Raw genomic sequence first — 19917 nt, forward strand, 5'->3', positions numbered from 1 at the left:
GAGGTCCTGCAGGAAGCAGCTCTCATTTTAGCCAGAAGAAAGTGGTGAGCTCTCAATAAAATCCACTGCTGCTGTGCCCTTGGGCAAGGCACCTACTCCAGAATTGTATCGGTAAATATCCAGCTGTATAAATGGATAACATGTAAAAATTGTAACCTGTGTAAGTTTCTCTGGATAAGAGCGTCTGCTAAATGACAGCAATGTAACGTAATGAGTGAAAAACTGAAGCCGTTGTTTACAACATGTGGCTCCCCTCACTTAATCATATCAGTCTCCCAAAATTGGCCCCAGGTTTAACGGAGGCCAACGTCAAGAAATAATGGAATGACAGTTACAACAGAAAGACCTCTGACATCATGAAACAGCTCTGTTATCTGCTAATCACACTCAGATTAGCCCAGATTACCCAAATAGGAAGCCCTATGCTTGTCTTTTCTATTTTCACTGCAGGAGGTGTGTTAACATACAAGCATTCCTCAGGCTCATTTATATGTCACGTACAGTTCATTTATGTCAGGGACCATCATTTCAGTCCATATTAAAAATGAATGTGATGCTTTTCAACTCTGTAGCGAGATACATGGACCTGCAGAATGTTTACCGGAGCACTTATCCTGTCTCAAAGCGTAATGTCGGGGCGTAATCTCCTCCATGTGCTGTACTGCCCTGCTGGATTATACTGCTCTCTCTGTCCTGCTGGACAGGGTTTCCCAGACTAACTCCAGGTGCTGCTTCCCGATTTAGCTCGTCTCCTCTTCATTTAAAGATATCCTAACGTGCACCCGAATGCCTCCTTCATTTTCTCCTGCTGAGTTTTAATAGAATGATTTTTAATTAGCATGATTGGCACATACTGGTTTCTGCACTTTCAGCAGCCCAGTCCCTGCTGTGAGCCCCAGTTTCACCAGAATCACTGGATCAGTCAAGCAAATCTTGAAAACCTATGCTTGAAGGTGTGTCCAGTTTTGAGGGCACAATATTTTTCAGTCTGCTTTTACTGTTTCACAAACTGAAATAGTTCTGTTGTTTGTGTCTCAAAATTGGCACTATTGTTTCTAACAATGCATCACTGTTGCTGCATGCTGTATTTTAATGTATTGATCTAATCGCCTCAATTATTCCCTGAAAGTAGTTGAGAAACCAGGATAAAGTCTGACGCAAACCCATAGCAACATACTGAAAATGAAGCATGCATGAAAGGTCAAACATTCACAAGCAACTGACACAAACAACTACAAAATCAATACATGAGTTACGAAGATCAGGTACTCCTACAGTAAAAGTCTTTACAAAAACAGTTTACTATATATGTTCAAACTAGTACATATACAGTATGTGGCGCAGATGACTGATTTACAAGTTTTCTATGGAGTTCCTAAATAAACAGAATAAGTGAATATTGATCAAATCATAATATATTCTAATAAGTGGCAGGGGTATTACATAAGAGCAACCAGTCTTTGTCCAGAGTTCTTCACAGACATGATATTTAAAAAAGCTGGCAGATGGTCTGATTGTCAGTGGCAGGCTGCAGGGGAATCAGATCCTTAATTAGTTCCTGAGGGAATACATGCAGCTATTCGGGCATCTTGCTTTGCATGGATGCCAATCTCATTACGGTTTCTCCTGTCTTCCCCGTCTCTCCCTCTGTGTTGTGGACCAGTGCAGGTGATCTGCTGAAGAGATTACTCCCAGGCCTTGGGTTAGCAGGTGGCTGCTTCCCGCTGCAGTGAGGACAGACACCTGGGCTGGAGTGTGAAACTCCACATGAACCCCAAAGCTCAGACATTCTGCAGTATGCAGATGACCAGAAGGATTTCAAGGCCTTTTAAAGGAACTTGGGCACCTAACACAAATCATACTATCACTGGTCAATGCTTGAAAAATAATGTAATCTTTACACTGACTCTCATCCAGACATGAAAAACAGAGGCTATTTTGTGCATGGCCTAGTGGAAAGTGTAATTGGAACGAATGGAGTGGGATCCTACCTTAACAAAAGTGTAGATTTTCATGTGTCAAATCCAATGCACTAAAAATTCTGTACTTTGATCTGCTGACCCTAGTCAGACAGATACTCTCCCTGGATCCAGGTCAGAGGTCATGCCACATAGAGCTGCTGAGGATTTGCAATAGAAATATGATTTATGGAGTATTGGCTCTTTTTGATTTGTAAGAATTTACTAAAATAGACTCTAGTCAACATTGAAAATTCTATGCTAATGCACAGACAAATTTATCTTACCTTGTATTGCACCCATTACATGAAAAGAGCCTAATTATTGCACATGTGTGGGCTGGAAACAATTAGCTGGCAGCTTGCAGGGTAGGTTGGACTTGACCTGAGCTTTACCTCATCACTAGAGATGGTACCGTGCCCAGCTAACAGACCAGATAGACCAGTTTGTGTCACTATTTGTGTAGGTGAGAAGGACATACCTGGGTAAACGAAACCTGCTGAAACTTGAAAACACAGCATTGCCGTGCTAGAGTTGGCTCTTCATTTCAGTAGCTTTTAAAAAATATATCATTGTTATGTGATATTACAACAAAAACAGCAGTGGCTGGAGTCACTGAAGTAACAAGAAAAACTGATACTAGCTAGCTGCCACAATGTTGCCAGTTTGTGATCCAGGCTGAGATGTATGAGTAAATTTCATGAGGGGCATGCTGAACAGCAGCCCCTCGTTGCAGGGGATACATATACGAAGGGACTAGCACTGAGGCACTGAGGTGGAGGCACTAAGGAACTGGCATAGGGGCACTGTGCTGGAAAGAGGGCTCATTTCTTTTTAGTCTCAGATGTGTACCTGCGGAAGCGCATGATTATCAACACAAGATGGAGCTCTCTCACATGTTCCTAAAGGTGTCGGAGAGGAACATGCGATGTCTGAGAGGTGGTGAGCTGCTTCTTGTGTGGAGCTATGCAGTTTTTGGAATTGTACAGTGTGTAAAGTTAAGCAGCCTGTGGCGAGTTACGCAGTGCATGCAGTTACGCAGTGCGTGGAGCTACACAGTGTGTTACTTTTGTTCCTGTGGGGTCTCTTTCATGTTTGGCTGTTTTTTGGCTGGTGTCTCCTCTTGCTTTTTGCCTTTGGGTATCTGGCCCAGACTTTTGCCATGCTTTCCACCACTGTCTTCAACCAGATTGGCTGCTGGCTAGCTGGCCCTGTGGTTGCTCAGGAAACCAAACTGTCTGGGGCCCACTGCACCCTCCAACCACATCCCTGCAGGGGGAGGAGCCAGAGACATGAGGGAGGAGTCAACCAGCCTCGGGGTTCCTGTCGGCCCATGCTGCCCCCGCAGTAACATCATCAGAACTACAGCTCCACCCCCCCTCGCATCGCATCTGACATTCAGCAGCTCTTTCTCTGCTGATCGCCACAGAAACACAGCCAGAAAAATGTCCTCGAACCCGCTCCCCGGCAAGCCCCTGCCCAAATCCCCATTCAGGAAGAGAGGCAGCCTGCAAATCGGTGCGAGTCCTGGTGAGTCGGGGGGGGGTGGCGGGTGCCGGAATGGGAACGGGGAGCCTGGAGTTTGTTGTGCAGTACAGTTTGGAAAGGAGAAGTAGTGGGAGGGACAGCTGCAGCAGGCCCTGATTCAGCAGTTTTATTATTCTCTGTCCATGTGGCAGAGCACACACTGTGAGGAGCGGGACTGCCCAGTGACAGAGAGAGGGATGACAGTAATCTACACCATCCCAATCAGACTGAAATGGATCTGAGACACAGGCCGCATAGGCTACAACAAGCACAGGCAGCAGAATACAGAGCTCCAGCGCAGAGTTAGCGCTTGTGAAACGGTGGCGACATTTGTATTGTATGTTTGCAAAATGATTAAAAACATTGGTAACTGAAGACACTGAGTGGTTGACTCTGTGGTAAGAGCTGTGAGCACGAACAAGATAACAGTAATTTAACCTACATGCTTCATACCTCAGACCGCTGACCATGCATGTCACGTGACTGCACGGACACTGGCCCCTCTGCCTCTACTCACAGCCAGTCATGCAGTGGATATCAACAGGATGACAAGGGGCTTAGCTCAGTATCACAGCCATAACAAATGCCTGGAAACTGCCTGTTCCTAGGGTATTGTGCCTTTCCTCTGTGATTTGCTGATGAAAGGCCAGGCTTCTGTTCCTGTCTGACAAGTGTCCACACTATTTAAATATTTAACCATGTTGTTGATAGAAATCACTGGGTTAAATCACAAAGATGAAATGATTTAAATCTCAGGGTTTTTATTCACATCACTTGACATGATTCTCAGAGAGTTTCACATTGTGGGGGCTGTCCTGTCTCTGTTCATGATAATCAAGAAACTGTGTAGTAAGGGTAATATTGAATTATGTAACTAGGTAATCTGAACTATGTAATCTGGTGTTTCTGAAGAGATCTATTAACTGCCTGTCATTTTCCACAGTGATGTGGAGATTACCGAAAATGACTTTTACCTTACAGATCAGTGTGTGGGGGAATAATAAGCTATGAAACCCTTCCCGGGAGTGTATGCAGCGGCATACACTCCCAGGAAGGGTTTACATCACATACAATGTTATGTGATCAGGGTGTTCTGCTCTTATGAATGCCATTCTGAATGGCCCTGAAAGATGAATCTGGTTTCTCTTTTCCACCCTCGCTCATTACGCCACATACACGTACACATCACCTGTTGACCTCTGTACTTCGCCTGATGGGCGTGCCTATGACCTCCCCTCTTGCTGTGATTGGAGCTTCTGAAGAAGGGTTGCCTGTGACTGTAACACTGTAGTAACATCAGCATGTTCCCTGTGGCTGGCTCTCTGTCACCTTCCTGCTTCTAAGTGGTAAAATAAACTTCCAAGAAACAAGAGGTAGGCAGTTCATCTCTTAATTTCAGGTTTGCAAGGCAGATGCGCTCTGTATTGCCATCATGTGATGATTTGTAGGGGGGAGCTGGGAGCCTTGTGTCTCACAATACATCATCTCGAAGCCCTTGGAGGGCTTCAGGTGACCATCAGGCTGGCAATATGCTGTCTGCTCCCCTCAGCCCCCAGACTCGTCTCTGCCTGATATAGCATGCATTTCTGCCATGCTTGCTGCTGTTTGCATGTGGGAGCTCAGAGAGCAGCTGCTGTACTATGTGCGCAGTGGGCACACCCTTCCTCCTGCTTGATCAGTATGGATTTCTGTGTAATCCCTATCCTCCTGTGCTGAAATATGCTGATTGGCTGGAGGTGCTGGTTAATCCCTGTGGTTGAAAGAGTAGCACACACACACCTATGCTTCTAATATCGTTGACTCCGTATGGTTTTTTTGCTTGTGTTGTATTGTACCTCTCTTTGGATAAAAGTGTCTGCCAAATGAATAAATGTAGGTGTAAATGTAAACATACCACATCAGTAGATACTTTACAGGTACTGTACACATACTATACATGTAGGCAAACGACCAAATGTGTACTAACAACACGGTCATAAACAGCAACCTGTCACAATCAGCATTGGCAGCCCCCCTCCTGACCGTGCCATATCAGCTGGGGAGAGCAGTAAACACTGATATTCTCCAAGTGTGTCTGTGTGTGTGTGTGTGTTCTCAGTCTAAACAGCTCATCAGTCAGGGTAGTCAGATAGTGTTAACTGCAATATTGAGTTGCTTTATATTATGCTTGCCTGTGATGTACAGAAGAGGTTCCCTGAAGGATTAATAAAGTATTCATTCATTTATTCATTCACCATTACCCTGTAAGCAAGACACCTACAACTTCCATAATTTTTAAGTCCATAATGATCTTTAACTGAATGATCTTTAACATTGTGCACTTTACGCACAGGGAAGCTACTGCATATATGAAATACTCCAGATGTTATCATGTAATAATCCCTGGCTTATAGTAAAGGTTTCTTATTAGATTTTTTTTTTTGTGTGTGTTTTCTTCCCCTTTATCCAGCCCTCTTTTGGAGTCACCTATTGGACACATTAGGTACATATGGTAGAGAATGCAACCATCTGATACAGTCACCAGCAGCTATTTTTCACACCACAGTCAGCTAAGCACCTATTAGAGGATGAGCACAGCTTTAGTTACATTATCCAAACAACCTGCAGGCATCTGACGAGTGACAGGGAGCCTGAGAGTGGTGAGAGGAGGAGACCCTGGCTGGACTACCTACCGCTATCTGTGGTGGGGCAAAACTTATTTGTTCCAATGTTGTGAGCTCTTGGTCATCGTCATCTAATGACACAGCTAGATCCTGGACCACAGAGCTTAGTTTTTGCCATGTATAATACATTATTATCATCATCACCATCATCATCTAATACTAAGCATAATAATAAAATGCATCTTAAGTATCATGGGTGCAAGTAGGGAATGGTAAATAGAGATTTGGCAGTAAAGAGGTTATAGCAGTAAATATCAGTATGTAGAGTAAGTGGATGGCATTGGTAATTCTTGGTAATTATTGGTAATAATTGGTAGTGCTCATTTGCATGTGGCTTTTTATTGGTTGATTTATGGGAGAGGGAATGCATCTGGAACCAGGTGTGTAGATCCTTGTGATTTCATTGTTCTGTTTATGTAATCCAGCAAACTCTCCTATCATTACCAAGGGAATCTAAGACAAGCCACCAATGCTAGGCAACTGGTCACCTTGCCAGTGAAGTGACTGCTGAAAATTTGAAGACACCAGGTGCTGCTTACCATCGTTCACAGTTTGATTCAGGCCTGAGGTTTATTGACACAGCTGACGTATTGGCAAAGCAATAACAAATAAGTGCAAAAAAGTGTTTATTTAAAATATGTTAAAATGTTTAGCAATAGTTTTGTCAAAATTAACTACAATAGCAAAAGTCAATTGTTGTGACCCCCCCCCAGACCTCCGTGGTATCCGACATCCCCTGACCTCCCAGCGTTCCTTCCCTGGGACCCCTGTTTCCCTAAAACCACTCCCCATGGAACTGCGTGCCTCCATGGATGAGATGTACAAGGAGATCGCTGAGGTGAGGCACCACAACCACAAGGCATTCCAGGTCAGGCATAGACCAGATAACACACACACAAACATACACCAGATAACATGCACACACACACACACACAAACATAGATCAGATAATACACAAACAAAGATAGACCACATAATACTCAATCGTACACTAGATACCACATGCTACAACATTGCAGCTGAAAATAGAAGCTGTTTTAAAATATTGCACAGGAATCATATACGTTTACATTTTGCATTGCATTTACGTTAAATCTTACTGGATCTTTTGGATGCCACATTTTGACATTTAAAAGTTGGGTCATAATGGACAACCCTACATGTGAATGTGTGTGTGAGCATGCTTGTGTGTGAGTGTGAGAGTGAGAGTGTCTCTGGCTCACACCCGCCTCACTTTGGTTTCTACAGGAGCTGTTTTCACGCAGCCTGGTGGACGGTGAGATGGGGAGCACTCCCTATGAGTTCCCGGAAGAAAGCCCCATCGAGCAGCTGGAGGAACGGCGCAACCGCCTGGAAAGACAGATTAGCCAGGACTTCAAGTGAGAGTTCTTATGTCTGTGTTCATGTTTATGGCACACGTCAGTGCTCTGGGCTGAGCAAGGACCAGGGGATATTTGAGATGAAAGTGTTGGGTGCTGGTCTATGTAGTCAACCCAGGATCAGTAAGTTCCTGTTTGTAGATATGAAAGCTATACAGCTCCACTTACGAAAGCTTTAAATGGAGTTGACCGTGAGTACAGTTTTAATACATTAAACTTGTTTCAGTTTGGGATTTTTTATCCTGGGTAAAGCTCCTTCATGCTTGGGTGACATGCAATTTGATGGGCAGGAGGGTGGACTGAGTGTCCCTTTTCATATATTCAGTGGGGGATCACACAAGTGACTAACCGAAACATACGTGGAGCCCCCTAACCCTAACCTGCCCTTTCTGCAATGAGACTGAAACACTGTTTTTACTTAAAGTGGGTGACTTATGTGGATGGTTAATTTAATCTGGGAGTGGTTTGAGACTTTAAGGGAGGATTTGTCTTGAACCATCTGTCTCTCACTCTCTCTCTTTCTCTTTCTTTCTCTCCCCCTCCCTCCAGATTCCTGAAGGATCGGAGCAAAGTGACCCCAGAGCACTCCCCAAAAGAGAGAGAGCTGATTTTGGAGAGGGAGTATCAGCGCGTCAATATCTCGGGGGAGGAGAAGTGTGGGGTAAGACAGCGGGACTTTGAGCAGGTCTGAGCTTTTGCGGGGAGGGAGAAGGGGGCCCAGCGCTTGGTGCTGCACTGAACTGCAGATAGCCCCATACGGCAAGGCAGTGTGACAACAGCAGCTCTGTACTCTCTGTCCCCACCCAGGTGCCTTTCACTGACCTGCTGGATGCTGCAAAGTGTGTGGTGAAGGCTCTGTTCATCCGAGAGAAGTACATGGCTCTGTCCATGCAGAGCTTCAGCAAGACCGCCTCCCGGTACCTGCGGCAGCTGGGCGAGACACCCGCCGAGCTCTGCGTCTACAAGGACATCCCAGAAACCCCCATTGCTGCAGGTACCAGGCCACAGAATGCCACAGGTCAAGCAGGCACACCTGTCTCAGAGGTGCCAGGAGGATGTAAATATTCTTATGCCTAATTCACACTCCACAACCACTCCCATGCAAAAAGTGTACTTTTGTGTGGTGTTTATTTAGTGTAGTGCACTTTTTCACTGTTGCACAGATGGCATCTTCACCTGCATGATGGACCCTATCCCCCTCCTGAGTATGGGGCGGGGCTTCATTCTATTGGGAACTCCTCATTGGTCCCAGGGTTAGGCTCACTCTCACCCAAGAAGCTTCTACACTTTAAAATGGAGACTGAAAAGCAGGAGCCACCTGATGAACGGCGCAAACAGTTTTTTGTCAATTTTCACTTGACACTATTTCCCTCACAGATGCTTCCGTGCACCCCCCTGTTTCGGAACGACATCCCTATGAGGACCAGAATCCTGAGAACATGCCCCCTCCCTTAGACTGCAGCTGCAAGATGGTGGATGGTGTGATTCATGTCTACAGCAGGAGCGGCCCTATGCAAAAGTGAGACATCCTGGAGCATCCAGGTTGCCTTTAATGTATAGTGTGCAGGCTGGCTTTTATTAACCATACAACAGTCAGAGCTAACAATGACTCACTGATGTGGAATAATCCAAGTGATTTACTTCAGACAGAAAGTCTGTGTGTTTATTATGGATCAGCTAATGACATTTAGTAGCACATGAAGACTGAGTGCTGTGAGTGAGTCTGTACAGACCAGCTCTGAGGCTCTGGTGCATGCTGTAACAACCTGAGGGTTCACTCCCTTTGAAGCTGCTGAGACACACTCAGGGATGATAGAGGCTGAGATTCAAATTCAGACAAAGACGGTTTATCCAAATATGACACAGCGGGATGCCACTGTGACTCCAGCTCAGTACTTCCTCAGAGGATTCTGGGAAAAACCAGGGTTGACACAGGTGTTCCTGGGGTCGGGTCCACTGCACCCCTTAACAATGTTTGGCTAACCTCTGCCACAGTGTGCATTGTATAGTCTTCATTGGTTACTTAGAAGCTGAAGTGCAATAAACATGAAACATATAGATTAATATGTATATGCATTTAATTAAGCCCCTTAAAGGGGTGGGGGGCATCCCCAACCATTGGATCACTTTCCCAGCCTCTGTCTATCTCCCCACATGCTATCATTTCCTCTGAACTTGCAAGGGAAGATGAGAAAGAGACAGATACACTTACCCTGCTGCATGGTGCATGCTGTGACAGGCCCTGCTATTTGAAGAATACTGCAGCAGGCCCTTGTGGGCTGCCAGCATTAGGCAGAGAGGAGGACAGACCTGCTAAAAGCTCTGCCCATTCATCTGCAGGAGCACTGAGTTGGACCTGCCTTACCCTGACCTACGGGAGTACATCGCTGACATGAATGTCATGATGGCCCTCATCATTAACGGACCAGTGTGAGTGGTGCAAGCACACAAAGCCAGAGAGTATTATACCTTTTACACCAGACTCATCTGAAGAATGGGAGTGTCCATCTAGGTATTCTAATGAGATCTTACACCAGATTAATCTGAAGAGTAGGGGCGTCCATCCCGGTGTCCTAATGAGACTTTATGCCCAAATCATCTAAAGAGTAGGGCTGTCCACCCAGGTGTCCTCATGAGACCTTACACCAGACTCATCTAAGGAGTAGGGGTGTCCACCCTTGCATCTCACTCTGTTGTGGAACTGCAGGCTGTGCCTGGTGGCAGACTGGCTGTATGGTGTATGTGGTGTCTGTGCTGGCATTCCACAGGAAGTCGTTTTGTTACCGTCGGCTGCAGTACCTGAGCTCCAGGTTTCAGATGCACGTCCTGCTGAACGAGATGAAGGAGCTGGCAGCACAGAAGAAGGTCCCCCACAGAGACTTCTACAACATCCGCAAGGTGAGCCTGTCTGCACCCTCTCTACACAGCCTGAATGTTCTGGGACCCTTAGAATGCGGGGCTGATCTTAGGTCTGTTATAGGCAGAAAGTATCTATGACTCAGGTCAATATCTGGACTGTGATGAGAGAGGTTGAAAGGACTTGTGCAGTGCTGCCACCCAGTGGAATCTTGGTGAAATTGATAGCTTACTACAGCTCAACATGACGAGAAAATGGGAAAGTTGAAATCTGTGTAGCAGAAAGTTAAAGTTTTACTGGAATCCAGTTTGCAGTTTCTTTGGGGGAGGTCATTCATTTTGAGATTATGGTACGATTAAAGTGTCTGACTGCCACAAAATGACTGCCATTTATTAATCGATTTCTTTTAGGCTTCAGCTCTTGTTTTGTTTGTCTCAAACTCAGTGTTCTGCCTGCAAAAAAAAACATTTTAAAATGTGACTTGGAATCAAGTAAATGCAGTGACTTTAAAACTGAAAAAATATTGACGTGTTTTATAGTATTAACTTGTATACATGCAGAATTACGTACATGCAACCTTTGATTACATTGCATATGAATTTGTGTGGCGTGTTGGTATTGGAATGGGCTGAATTAATTTAATCAGAAATTGCATCATATAATGCTAATTTAAACATACATTTATGTGTGCAGGACCCCAAATCTCTGCATTCTCATGACACAGGTCCTCTGTGAGCCACACTTTCGCTGATCTCTGACTCCCCCTACAGGTGGACACACACATCCACGCCTCCTCCTGCATGAACCAAAAGCACCTGCTGCGCTTCATTAAGAGGGCCATGAAGAAGAACTCTGGAGAGATCGTGCACCTGGAGAACGGCAAGGGCCAGACACTCATGGAGGTCTTCGAGAGCATGAACCTCACGGCCTTTGACCTGAGCGTGGACACTCTGGACATGCATGCTGTGAGGACCAGAGACAGGAGAGGAGAGAGGGATGGGAGTGGAAAGGGGGGGTCGGGGTTGTGTGAAACCAGAGAAACTGAGATGCAGCAGAGACTGAGTGGAGCTACTAGGGGAGAAGGGAAAGAATGGAAAGAACTGCCTGCTGATTTAAGGAGGTCCTGTTTCCAGCCATTACTACTACAATGCACTGTCTCTATAGTTTTCCAAAGACAGGCCATAACAAGTTACAGGAAGCAGCACTTAAGGGTTATGATGTGGTTTCCATGCAGCTGTAGCCATGTGAATTTTTATTGCATTGCTGTGGGTTTGTATCAGACTGTATCCTGGTTTATCCCTCTGAGTCCTCATTCAGAGTCACTCAGTGTATAACCTTGACCTCCCCCCCAGGACCGCAACACATTCCACCGCTTTGACAAATTCAATGCCAAATACAACCCCATTGGGGAGTCCATCCTCCGTGAAATCTTTATCAAGACAGACAACCACATTGACGGGAAGTACTTTGGTGACATCATCAAGGTGAGCAAACAGCATATCACAGATCACCACCACAGCACCAGACTGACTGTTTTTTTTGGAGCCAGCTCAGATTATTGTATCTGTCTGTGTTTCGGTGTGTGTGCACACCTGCATGTGCGTGCGTGTGTGTGTGTGTGTGTGTGTGTGTGTGTGTGTGTGTGTGTGTGTGTGTGTATATGTGTGTGTTCGTGTCTCAGGAGGTAATGGCAGACCTGGAGGAGAGTAAATACCAGAATGTGGAGCTCCGTCTCTCCATCTATGGCCGCTCCCGGGATGAGTGGGACAGGCTTGCCCAGTGGGCGGTGCAGCACAGACTGTATTCCCCCAACGTGCGCTGGCTCCTCCAGGTGCCCCGCCTCTTGTGAGTGCAACCAGTCCTCAGGGGACAGAGTTAGGGTTGGTGTTATAGTCTTTATTTGGTAATATGACCACAGTTATTTTATTTTTTGATTACATTATGCTTTGCTTGATTGTGTGGGGATTGGTTCACTAAGAAACTTTTTGCATCACTGTTGTTTTTATATTGATGAGTATTTGTCCATATTGTCATGTATTTATATAATAATGCCATATTCTCTGGAAGAGAGTTTCTGACCCTTTATGACAATTGTGACAGTTTGCGGCTATTCTGTTATGTGGTTGTAGTTAAGTTGGTAGAATAGTCAGTGATTGAGCTGCTCTCCCACAGTGATGTCTATCACACCAAGAAGCAGCTAGCTAACTTCCAGGAGATGTTGGAGAACATTTTCCTGCCACTATTTGAGGTCACCATTAGCCCTCGCGACCATCCAGAGCTGCACCTCTTCCTTCAGCATGTGAGTAACATCCACACTGCCTTTTTATTGGCTGACACAATCTGTGAGTAACAGCTATACGGCCTTTTTATTGGCTGACACAATCTGTGAGTAACATCTATACTGCCTTCTTATTGCCTGACACAATCTGTGAGTAACATCTATAATGCCTTCTTATTAGCTGACACAGTCCAGGGAAGATCAGCCTGCTCTTATTTTCACATATAATCTCCTGTCGCATCAAAGGGCAATACCCTAAGCACACAGTGATTCATGTATGAGGTGATGAGACAGTGAGACAGCAGTGAGACATTGCGGAGAAGGAGCCCTGAAGAATTGCGTGATCATGGGAAACCGCTGTTGTACTCTTGAGCAGGCCAATTAATCTCAATGGCCTCAATAATCTTGTGCTGTAAAGAGGTGCCCTTTCATTCATTTTGCCTTACAACACATTACACTAACTCCCAAACCACAGCTCACTTGCAACAATTCATTAATGATAGTTACACTGAGCTACACCATGAAATGTTACACTTTGGACCATGAGTTATTCTGTGATGTTACTGAATGGATTCTTACACTATTGAGGTGGATATTCAATAAGTGACATGGCTGGAACCACAGGCTGGGAGATCCTACTGAAGGGAGAGAGTTTAGTGGTAGCAACATGGGCAGGATAGAGGACATCATTGACTGCAGTGGAATACAGTTTTGTTTTTTATAAATCATTTGGATAAAGGCATGTATCTCTGTATACTGTGCTGTCTGTATGTGTGTTTAGGTGGTGGGCTTTGACAGTGTGGATGATGAGTCCAAGCCTGAACATCACATCTTTAATCTAGACAGCCCTCTGCCAGCCAGCTGGAGCGAGGAAGACAACCCACCATATGCCTACTACCTGTACTACATGTACGCCAACATGGCCGTGCTCAACCACCTGCGCAGGTACGAGGCCAGTCATCGCAAACACCAGGATGCTACTACAGATACCTAGCCTGTCACACACACACACACACACACACACACACACACACACACATCACTGGTTACAACAACATGCACAGCTCAAATCACAGCTCAAAACATTAAAAAATGGTGTGTGAACTGCTTTGTTTTATTTTTACTTTGGTTACTGTTTATTGTTAATTTATCACTTATTTATTATTGTTCTTAATATGTTATGGAGATGCATTTATTATTATTTCTGGACATGGCTCTGGTTTCTGTAACTCTTGTTAATTTTAACTTTATGAACTGTCTTTGTTCCATTTGTTCTGTTTGTTTTATTTCTTTTTATTATGCCTGTAAAGCACATGGTGCTACTTCACAGTAATAAAGGTGCTGTAAAAATAAATAAACTGAAACTGAAAATTACTGGAATATTATCACAAGCTGGCTAAAACTCCACTATACTGATCTATTTCTTTAGTAGCAACAGTGTGTGTTGCATATATACAGTCCACACTGTTTCAATCTATACCAATCTGTGCTTTTGGAAACTCGCCAGGGAGTGATTGAATTCACATATCTCATGTGATCTTGTGAGTAGTACAAGATCCCCTTCAGTATGGGGCAGTACAATAATTTTCACCTCACTCTTCTGTGGTGCAGGAGGCGGGGCTTTCACACACTTGTGCTCCGCCCTCACTGTGGGGAGGCGGGGCCTATCCATCACCTTGTGTCTGGCTTCATGCTGTCAGAGAGCATATCCCATGGGCTACTGCTGCGGAAGGTGAGATCCTCCGAAGCACAACACTGCTTCACTAGTCCAGCAGAGACAAGTATAGAGAATAGCGGATCATTGCAGTTGTTTGATTGAACTGTCAAGGTAGCAGTAATCTGAAGCTTCTCAAACACAGAGAACTGCAGCAGCGATTTCATTTCATGTTACCTCCACAACACAATGCTTGCTGATTTTGGCTAAGACCTGATGCACATGTAAACAATGAGCATGATATATGACATCATATGATACGAGCATGTGTGCACTGTAACAACATCACAAACCAACACAAATCATACATTTGCACATCGTCACAGACCATATTTATTTTGACTACCCTTGACTAACTAGGAGAAAAACATGCTCTTAAAGAAAAAAATATATGTTAGAGAATTGTGCAGAATGGTGTTCTTCAATATTAACTAGATTTCATGTAGAAACAGGATCAAGGCCAGAAAGCTCTCTGAAGCCTGCAGAAAAATGGTCATTGACCTCCACAGGTTGGAAGATGGATGTAAAGGAATCAAAAGCTTAATGTACCAATTTCAACTAAAGTGGCCAAATGATGTTAAATGCTGTTAAAATGTTACATTTTGCCACTGGCAAAGACAGGAATTTGATCTGAGTACAGCTATGGTGACATTACTGTCCTCTGTCGCTCCCAGGCACCTGTGCTGCAGTATCTGTACTACCTGGCCCAGGTTGGCATCGCCATGTCACCCCTCAGCAACAACAGCCTGTTCCTTAGTTACCATCGCAACCCCCTCCCAGAGTATCTATCTCGTGGTCTCATGGTATCTCTGTCCACAGATGACCCCCTGCAGTTCCACTTCACTAAGGTTGGTGTCCCCCAAAATATCACCTGTAGTCACAAAATAATGCACTCACCTGCCCTGCACACAGGTCCATGGTGTGGGACACTTCCTTCTCCGATGACCACCATATTCCAGTCTGGAACACTATGTCATAGCAGAAGCTGCTTACCTACAATAGGATTGCCTTTCATTACATTACATTATTGGCATTTAGCACACGCTCTTAGAGTGAGAGTTACAGTTTTATACAATGTTAATGCATTTATACAGCTGGATATTTACTGAGGCAATTGTGAGTACAATAAAGTACCTTGCCCAAGGGAACAACAGCAGTGCCCCATCAGGGAATCGAACCGGCAACTGGCAACCTTTCGGTCACAAGTCCTGCTCCTTAACCACTATGCTACACTGCCGCTCTTTCAGAGACACAGACCAATGACAGTGGCTAAATTTCCTCTGCAAATCAATGCTTTTCTTGAGAAACAGAAAATTGCACAAGGATTTTTTGGCAATTAGAGGAAAAATGACAATAATAAAATTCATGACCTTGTGTGTGTGTGCGTGCGTGCGTGTCCATGTGTGTGTGTGTCCGTGTGTGTGTGTGTGTGTGTGTGTGTGTGTGTGTGTGTGCGTGCGTGTCCATGTGTGTGTGTGTGTGTGTGTGTGTGTGTGTGTGTGTGTCCACCTGTACACAGGAGCCCTTGATGGAGGAATACAGCATTGCCGCTCAGGTGTGGAAGCTCAGCTCCTGTGACATGTGTGAGCTGGCCAGGAACAGCGTGCTGATGAGTGGCTTCTCCCATAAGGTATGAGACGCCCTCACCTACACCTTCAGCGTTCTGGTTCAGCCACTCTCAGCACCATGTTTCACCAGCTGTCCACCTCCTCTGTATACGCCCACCTCTCCACCTCCCCGCATACATCTCACCTGTCTTATTTCTTTTATACAGTAAAATTATAAATCTTTTACCGTTAATATAGAAGCAAATTTGTCAAGCTGTATGAAGAAAGGTTCCTATATGTCCTTTGTTAAGCAGAACTTGGTTCATTTTGGAGACTGTGGATGCACTCTGTCCCTACCCATTCCCACAGACCAAGAGTCACTGGCTGGGGCCTGACTACAATAAAGAAGGACAGGAGGGCAATGACATTCGCCGCACCAACGTGCCAGACATCCGCGTGGGCTATCGCTTTGAGACCATGTGCGAGGAGCTCAACCTGATCACCCATGCAGTTCGCACGGAAGAGCTGCAGAGCATCAGGGAGGAGGACTCCATCTTCCATCTCCATGGTACTATCCCTGGAGGGCAATGAGCAGACCCCCCCCCAGGAAAGTGAGGCGTCCTTGTCTACTCATTATATTCCTACCCAGCGGAGTGAGGGGTCCCTGTCTATCTCCTCACCTAGCTGCTAGTTATTATCCCTGTCTGAAAGCCAGCCACTCCACAAAATGTCTATGCTAGCACAGAGAGATTGTGTTGTAATGAAGAATAAGTGAGGTACATTTAACATGCTCATTCCCTGAGGATTCCCTGGGGTCTTCCTCTCTGATAAGGAGCTTAGCACCCCTTTCTGCGTTGCCTTGGATTCCCTTTAGGTATGAAATCTGTTCCATATTTCAGTGTTCTCATGCTCTTCCTCACTAAGGTTTTCCTCTTCATTTAGTGGTGGTTTGACAGAGTAGAGTGCTTTAAAGGTGCCAAATAAATGTGATTCATTATTATTAGTATTGCTATTGGTGTTGTTTCCTTACTCAATTCTCCCTCTGGTTTTCTCTTCCCCCTTACTTTTTTGCTTTTATTTATCTCACTGTGACTTTATTTAAAAGTATGCTCAGATTCCATGTTAAATGTCATTTCTCTGCACACAAACACACATGTGTTTAGGACCATGTGCTGTCTCCCCTCTCTGTTTCCCCCTCTGCCCCTCATTTGTCAGGTCCCCCTTGCAAAAGAGATTTCAATCTCAGTGGGATTTTCCTGGTTGAATAAAGGATAAATAAATAAAATGAAAATGTCTGTTTAGCTGTGACGCTTTCAGACAGTGATAGCTTGCCACTCTAATCTCTGTATGTTTTACAATCATGTGGGCTTGAACCCCACTTTCTCCCACTCCAAGCCCCTCATCCTGTCATGTGACTCTGCATGTGACACCAGTGTTGATTCCATGTAAGTACCAATGAAGTACATAAGTGCACTGCAGCTAGCACAGCAATAGAAACAGCACCAGAACTCCATGCTACCCCCAGAGCCTCCAACACATGGGAGTACAAAGGAAGAAATGCAGAGCTGAATAACTGGCGAATATAAAGTGAATAGAATATATGTGATTACGTCCTTGTCAGTATGTGAGTGTATATTCTGAAGGAAAGCCGCCTGAGATAAGGAAGAGTGGCCAGTACTGTTATCAATTAACGGGCGTTGTGCAAATGTTTGATAACTGCTCCAGTGGAACATTTTGCAAAAAGTTTGGCTTGCTAGAGATAGATTTATACATTATACAAAGTAGGATATTATATTGTTTGGGAACGTGCATACATGTGTAAATTCTATTAAAGAAATCAAATAAATAATGTTGTCCTCTCTAGGGGGTCCACATGCAATTATGCTCATTTAGTGAAGCCAGGCCGATGACATGGAACTCAAGGAGATTAAAAGCATACCTCATTTGCAGCTGATTACATTGTACCTTTTGTTCTCTATATGATAAAATAATAACAATTGTGAAATATTTCTCAGTTATTAGAGATAGATCTTGGATCGTTTACTCACCTTTTTTGTTCTAATTCAAAATTTCATAGGGTGAATACAGAATCAAAACCCTGCTGCTATACCAGTTAAACAGCTAAACAGTTAAACAGGTCAGTTAGGGTCAGGCGTCAAACAGTAAGAGAGTCAGGTTCAGTTAGGGTCAAACTGTTGAACAGTCACTCAAGTTCAGTTAGGGTCAGGCTGTTGAACAGTGTACTCAGGGTCATTCATAGACAAATCCAGACATTTTTTGCCCTTAATTTGAATTCATATTCCATTAGACCATCAATTATATGGTCCATCTTCATCATTGCTCCTCTGGCTGGCCAGGGGCCCTGGATGTGACACATTATATACATTATTACATCACAGTGTGAAATGTTTGAGCAGTCTGCTTCTTTACTCCACATTGTGCGTTGAGTTCAGATTGAACTTCAGACGGACCGTATGTGTAGTTGCCACTGTTTCAGCTGTTCATCAGACAGATTTCACAATCATTGCAGCTAAACTATATTTCAATGTTAATATATGTTTTTTGTTTTCACCTCTTTTAAATCCAGGTATTGTTTACAAAATTATGTAACGTTTTAATTCTGTAGTTCTTTTATTTCTACTGCTATTGTTAGAGCTGGCAAGAAGCAAGTTAGGGAGGAGAAATCTGAAACCTGAAACTGGAGATATAAATAGTTATATTAGAGTTATATTAGTTATACAGAGTTATATTAGTTATTATAGATTTAATAGTTCCAGACTGGGAGAGACAAAATGAGAATGAACCCTCTTAAAGAAAGCTGGGACAGTGTTTGAGGCATCTTTGCTTAGTTTGAACTTCTGAAATCATGTGAACAATTCCTGGCACGTGAGAGGTCCTGACATTCTCTGCAAAATCATATGGACCAGGATGCCTACTTGGCTCCGAACCCCAGCTTATCTCCCCAGAGTAAAGCAGAGACAGTCTATTATCCCCTCTCAGACCCTACTACTGTGAGCACACGAGCATGAGCCTACTTTCCCACCTTCTGATCTCTGATTGGGTTCTGCACATGTTCAGAGATCTGGGTCGCCTCCTTTTGGTACATTCAAAAACACAGATATTTTCATGGCAGCAGCTTCTTCCAAGAAGCCTGCGTGACTGGGCATGTCTCCATGAAATATTATCAAAAAATATTTACCATGTTACTCAAACACAGCAACATGTAAACCAGCTAGCTATATTTGTTTATCTGAGCTATTACCAGAAATACTCAACCAATCTGTCTGTAAATGTATTTGTAAATGATATCAGAAGATTTAGAAATGAGAAATTATAATTTTTATGCCTAAAAAGTTCACATGTACTGTATATTGCATTACATTTTCAATAGCAGCGTGGTGTAGTGGTAAAGAGTAGTGGTCATAACTCAAAGGTTGCCAGTTTGATGTGCTGCTGATGTACCCTTTGGTAAAATACTTAACCCAGAATTGCCTCAGTAAATATTCAGCTGTATAAATGGATAACATGTAAGAATTACAACCTATGTGCATTGCTCTGAATAAGAGCATCTGTAACCAACAAAATGTAAATAGAATATGTTAGTGCTTGTTCAATATTCAGTATTCCTGACAGTGTAGCATTACAATGTACTGCATTATACTACTGTTATACAGTACATTGTGTAAACAAATGAGAATTTAATTTTAATTTTTTAATGGTAAATCTGTAGATTCTGTGACTGAGGCATGTGGGATCTGTAGCTGTGCAGCCAAGAGCCAGGCTGAACAATGTGCCACTGAGTAACTACAAGTGTACTACTGGAGGAGAAGGCAAACCACAAACCTGTCTCACAAACAGCAGGACCAAAGCAGGCACAGCTGCACCACACCGGTTTCACGTGAGACATTGGCATTGGCATAAGGCATCCTGGCTTGTACACAAAAGGGTTGCGGAAGTAAAATTATATGAAAGGACATGGTAAGAGGCTGACCT

The 19917-nt window shown here is 44.1% G+C and overlaps 1 protein-coding gene across 1 annotated transcript; it reads left to right on the forward strand.

The window, feature by feature from the left end:
* Positions 1 to 3388: 3388 nt before the first annotated feature.
* On the forward strand, positions 3389 to 16633 carry LOC118780339 (AMP deaminase 2-like). Its single transcript, XM_036532782.1, has 17 exons — positions 3389 to 3488; positions 6862 to 6986; positions 7398 to 7528; positions 8078 to 8189; positions 8336 to 8522; positions 8906 to 9047; positions 9869 to 9958; positions 10297 to 10426; positions 11156 to 11350; positions 11738 to 11869; positions 12067 to 12230; positions 12558 to 12684; positions 13445 to 13608; positions 14275 to 14395; positions 15052 to 15225; positions 15897 to 16007; positions 16294 to 16633. Exons 1-17 carry the CDS (start codon positions 3404 to 3406, stop codon positions 16513 to 16515), a joined length of 2412 nt encoding a protein of 803 aa, XP_036388675.1. The 5' UTR covers positions 3389 to 3403; the 3' UTR covers positions 16516 to 16633.
* Positions 16634 to 19917: the final 3284 nt, after the last annotated feature.

This window comes from Megalops cyprinoides, chromosome 7 (genome assembly GCF_013368585.1).
Source record: "Megalops cyprinoides isolate fMegCyp1 chromosome 7, fMegCyp1.pri, whole genome shotgun sequence".
Lineage (NCBI taxonomy): Eukaryota > Metazoa > Chordata > Actinopteri > Elopiformes > Megalopidae > Megalops > Megalops cyprinoides.